General features: G+C 24.4%; 2 protein-coding genes across 5 annotated transcripts in view; one reads left to right on the forward strand and one right to left on the reverse strand.

Moving 5' to 3' along the window:
- The first annotated feature begins 2,528 nt into the window (after positions 1 to 2,528).
- On the forward strand, positions 2,529 to 3,873 carry LOC102680503 (high mobility group B protein 6). The gene is made up of 4 exons (XM_006611155.2): positions 2,529 to 2,745; positions 2,824 to 2,894; positions 3,038 to 3,383; positions 3,470 to 3,873. The coding sequence occupies exons 1-4, from the start codon at positions 2,647 to 2,649 to the stop codon at positions 3,578 to 3,580; spliced, it is 627 nt and encodes a 208-aa protein (XP_006611218.1). The 5' UTR covers positions 2,529 to 2,646; the 3' UTR covers positions 3,581 to 3,873.
- The window catches only part of LOC102679687 (hydroxyacylglutathione hydrolase, mitochondrial-like), a 13,565-nt gene continuing 12,065 nt past the window's right edge, over positions 3,613 to 5,112 (reverse strand). For all 4 annotated transcript variants that reach the window (XM_006611147.2, XM_006611148.2, XM_006611151.2 and 1 more), the window contains 4 exons: positions 4,838 to 4,962; positions 4,313 to 4,655; positions 4,138 to 4,241; positions 3,613 to 4,054 (listed from right to left, as the gene is read on the reverse strand). In XM_006611147.2, the coding sequence (XP_006611210.1) occupies positions 3,782 to 4,054; positions 4,138 to 4,241; positions 4,313 to 4,655; positions 4,838 to 4,962 (845 nt within the window). In that variant the 3' untranslated portion in view covers positions 3,613 to 3,781. The remainder of the gene's footprint in view (positions 4,055 to 4,137; positions 4,242 to 4,312; positions 4,656 to 4,837; positions 4,963 to 5,112) is intronic.

Consider the following 5,112-nt stretch of genomic DNA (forward strand, 5'->3'; position numbering starts at 1 on the left):
ATTATTATATTTAATTTATTTTATTGTTTAAAATTCTATTTTTTAATTGTTATTCTTAAAATAAATGAATATGATTAAAATATTTTAAAATCATTTATATTATAAACTTATGTGTAAATTTAATTGAAGTTCATGTGTTATGGATATACTGTATCGATTCATTTCATCTTACAATCATACCGAATTAGTGATACAAATATAACGTGTCTAAACTTAACAAGAAGCCGTTAAATGTCATGAACTAATAGTCACAGTAACATATCTATTTTGAGTAACGAAATTATATTATCTATTTGAATTTTACGATCAATTATTTAACAAAAACAATAATTTCATGTACAATAATAAGAAATATTAATTATCCAAAACAAAGTAATAATTTTAAAGAAAATTGTTTCTATTTGAAACAAAGATAATTTTTAAAATATTTTAATTAAATTTTTATTTTTCTTAAATAAAAGTAAATAAAAATATTTTGAAAAATTTTGAAAAAAATTTTTTTAAATCTCTTTATTTAAAAAATAAAAAGTCTGTAGCATACATTGTTACCAAAATAAGAATGTTAACCTGTTATGTTTAAATATATTAATAATAATTGTATAATAATTGTAAACAAAATAAGCGTCAGCTGATCAGCTGATCGTGTTACCATAACCGCAATGGCTGCTATTGATCTCGTGAGCAAGCTCTTTCGCACGCGCGTGCTGCGTTAAAACCCCTTCTACCTATTTCTACGCACGCGATTAAATCTTATCTAATGTCTTATTCTCGGTATTTGTTAATGAATAAAATAATTTATATGGTACTCACCAAAAGTCGATCTGCAAAGCTGGAGCGAATGCTAAAAAACTGCGACGCACTCCATAGTACGCGCGGGAAACAATAACTTACAACTAATTGACAAAAAAATATAATAGCACACGAAAGATGTAAATAGAACTTAAGGAAAAATGTTGATATAAAGATAGGTGAAACAAGTGACACAATAATCGACACAAGAAAGACAAGCTAGTTTTGATACTAGAATGTAAAATGCGAAATTTCGAGAAGCGACTAAAGAAAGGAATAACGCGATAGGGAGAACGATACGTGTTTTGACTGTGTCTCAAGTCCAGGGTGAATTGTGATTAGTTGCGCATGTGTATCGACGCAACCCTTCTTTCACAACTTTCATTGGTCGCTTTAAGAGTCAGGGACGACACGATTCAGGGTGCAAAGTAGGGAATAAAATACAATTATAATTGGTATTCTTTTTTTATTATTTCTTCATATCTAATTAATTTATTCTTAAATGATAATGAAATAGTTTATTTCAAATATTATTTATTTTGTTAGAAATTTAATTATAAATAATAAAAAAATTATATAATAATAATTCATAATAATATTTAAAATGTAGAAATACAATTTTTTTCTGCAATTCTAATTTCTATTTAAATATTTCTATTTAAATTAATATTCAAAATATAATATATTATTTAATACTAGCATAAACGAAATACAGAATAGATTTAACATTCAATGCATTTTTTTGTCCCATGTTTTGAAGAATCTCTTTACCATTTTAATATCATTTTCAATGTTACCGATTCGACTCAAAATAAATTTGCAACATGAATAATGGGTGGAATTCAAATCAAATTCAATATAAAATTACGAAGAATAAGTTCGATAAATGAATCTTTGATAGCATCGTTTTTCAATAGAATGCTTCAAAATTCTTACTCCTTTCTTACTTTTTTCATTGTCAATTTTTCATTTGTTTAAATTCCATTGTTATCATCGAGTATAGATGAATGAGCAAATAATAAGAGAAGGACAAAGATAGAATCAAATTATTGAAATCAAGGCCATTTCTAAAATGCCACAAATGAAAATAAAAAAAGGATAGAAAATTATATAAAAATAAAAATAGGATAAAAATTGATCATTAACGCCATCTCTTGAATCAAAAATCTTTTCAAAGACAATAAAGCAGAATAAGAATTGAGTATTATTACCATCTTTTGGTATTCTTTTATACTTTTAAAAAGATTTGTAACAAGAGATGGCGATAATGATCAATTCTCTATCTCTATTCTTCTTTTATTATTTACTTTCCTTGTCTATATTTAAGTTTCATTTGCAGCATTCTGAAGATGGCGTTGATTCCCGAATTTTTACTCTATCTCTATCTCTATCCTTCTGCTATTATTTGCTTGTCTTTATTGTCCTTGTATCTGCCGCGTGTTACTGACAAGATACAGGAGGAACGCTCTTCATCATTTTTTCTTCGAAACTACATGTATTAATCTTTAACGTAAAAAATATAAATATTGTTTTTTCAGCTTTACAATGTATCTATACGAGGACATAGTTTTTTATGACTTTAAATTTTTATTAATTTCAAATATTAATTGAATATAATGAGAAATACATTATCTTTAATAAATTAATAAAATATATATAATTTATAGAAATTAATAATATAATTAATATTTTTTTAATTTATAAATAAACTTATTAACTTATTGAAAAGTATTTATACTAGCGGCATCTATCATATTACTATTGTATTATGGTAAATAAATGTGTTAAATCTATCGACATGATATAAAAACAATGTGAAAAATATTGATATTATTTAATTAAAACTGTGTATTTAAAATGTCAGACGAATCAGAATATGATGTAGAACCAGAAGAGTTTGATATTTATAAACGAAAATATCAATTACTATTAGATAGATGTGAAGTTTTACAACAGGTTTTGATTTTAATTTTCTGCATTCCATATATAATAATTTAATCACGGAAAATGAAATTATTCATTCTTTAATTATAGGAAAATGAAAGATTGGTTTATCGTATCCAGCGAGTTAGAAAATTACTCAAACGTACAAGAAAGGAAAAAAAGTTAGTTCAATTTCTAGGTTATGTATTGAATACTATTACAATTTTATCTATTATTTATTTATATTTGAAATAATATATTTATTTTATATTTTATTATATACCATTAGAGTTGTTTTCATAAAATATTTTTTTTTATATTTTAGATTTTTAATTGATCGCTTGGATCAACATGGTGATCGTTGGAGAGAAGCACCTATGGGAGTTCTTGAAGAAAATAATGTATTTCAAGTAACACCTAAGCCAGAAAAAGGTCCAAAAGCTACTACATATAATTCTAAAGAAGAAAAGACTAAAAAAGGAACAAAACGAAAAGGCACTAAGACAGATCCTAATGCTCCAAAAAGACCAGCAAATCCATTCTTTCAATTCTGTCAAGAACAAAGACCTCGAGTTATGGAAAGATTAGCTGGAGAACCAGAACCAAGCAAACAAGAACTTACTAGACAACTTGCAACTACTTGGAAATCTCTCAGTTCAGAAGATAAAAAGGTTTGTATAAACAAACAAAATACAACAAACAAAACAAAATATGAACATTTGTTTGAAAAGAAATAAAATAATATATATTTTCCTAGGTGTATTATGACATGTACGAACGATCCAAAGAAAAATATGTTGCTGAAATGCAAATTTATAATAAAAAATCGGAAGATATGCCAAACCATATGTCTTTAAATATAACATAGTATTTATATTTAAAATAAATATTATTTGTAAATACGTAATTTATAATCATATATTTGCACATATGTCAATATTTATATATAGAAAATTGAAATAAAATTTTATAAATAAAACAAATAGAAAATTTGTACGTAGGAAGAATATTTTATATTGATTAAAAAAGTTATGTAACCACCACTAATTTTTTTGTAACAATAATAAATTTATGCTTTAAAATTATCTTTTTCCCTTCTAAGAAATGCCATAGTTTGAATTGGATCTTTTTGTTCAGTATGATCCATAACAGATTGTTCGTGAACTCGCATAAATGGATTTGTCAATTTTTCTTCCTGAATAGTGCTGGGCACAGAAGGATTATTCTTTTCACGTTGTATACGAACCCATTCTATTTTTTGACGAATTGCTTCATTTTCTGGCTCTACATGTTTTGCAAATTTTAAGTTATTTGCTGTATATTCATGACCACAATATACTTTCTATAAAATATCCAAAATATATATATTGTTTTTTTTAAGAATTATTTTATATCACAAAAATCTGAATATGATTATATGCTTACAGTTTCATTAGGCAATGATCCCAAAATTTCTATAAGTGCTTTATACATTTGTTCTGCAGTACCTTCAAAAAATCTGCCACAGCCAGCAACAAAAAGAGTATCTCCTGAATATCAATATTTATATTTTAATCAATTTTTGAAAAAAATAAATATAAATAATAATTTATATTTTTACCTGTAAAAACTGCTGGAGTATCTTGATTTTCTGTAATATAAAAACAGATATGTCCAGTTGTATGACATGGTGTTGAGAGGCATTGAACTTGTAATTTTCCAATGTTGAAAATATCATTATGTTTTACTTTACATGTAAGTGCCTCTATTCTATCATCTCCACCATATACTTGAAGGTTATTAAATTTTTTACATAACTTTATATTTCCTCCAGCATGATCCCAATGATGATGAGTAGTTAGAACTTTTGTTAAAGATACATTATTTTGTTGGACTGCACAAGCAACAGTATCAGGATCAACAGGATCAACGATTGCAGCTTCCTGTGATGTTTCGTCAATAATCTTTAAAAATTACAAAATATCAAATAAATATGTAATAAAAAATTATGACAGATATTATATTATAAAATGTAGTAATAGTAATTTTAAATAATTATAAAAAAAATTTAATAATTTAATATATTAATATATATAATAAAAGTAATAATTAATATAAAATAAGATAAAAATAAAAAAATACGTACTAAATACATATAATTATCTTGAAGTGCAGGTAATATTTGAACCTTCATATCGTATTGTTTAAATTGTTTTATTATTGCACGATTAGAATATGTCGAATAAAAACCATTCGTTGAAATATTTTTTGCTAAAAAAATAAAAATTTTTATTAATATTTAAAATGATGTAAATATTAAATAATAAAAATATCAAATTGATAGTTGTATAATTTGTTAATATTTATTTATAATTATTTATATATAATTTATGTATTTATATATAATTAATATTAATTTAA

Source organism: Apis dorsata, unplaced genomic scaffold (assembly GCF_000469605.1).
Source record: "Apis dorsata unplaced genomic scaffold, Apis dorsata 1.3 scaffold_83, whole genome shotgun sequence".
Taxonomy (NCBI): Eukaryota; Metazoa; Arthropoda; class Insecta; order Hymenoptera; family Apidae; genus Apis; species Apis dorsata.

Coding starts and splice junctions, on each gene's coding strand:
- LOC102680503 (XM_006611155.2), top strand. CDS start 2,647: ATGTCAGACGAATCAGAATATGATGTAGAACCAGAAGAGTTTGATATT. Junction 2,746..2,823: donor GATGTGAAGTTTTACAACAG/GTTTTGATTTTA, acceptor CTTTAATTATAG/GAAAATGAAAGATTGGTTTA. Junction 3,384..3,469: donor TCAGTTCAGAAGATAAAAAG/GTTTGTATAAAC, acceptor ATATTTTCCTAG/GTGTATTATGACATGTACGA.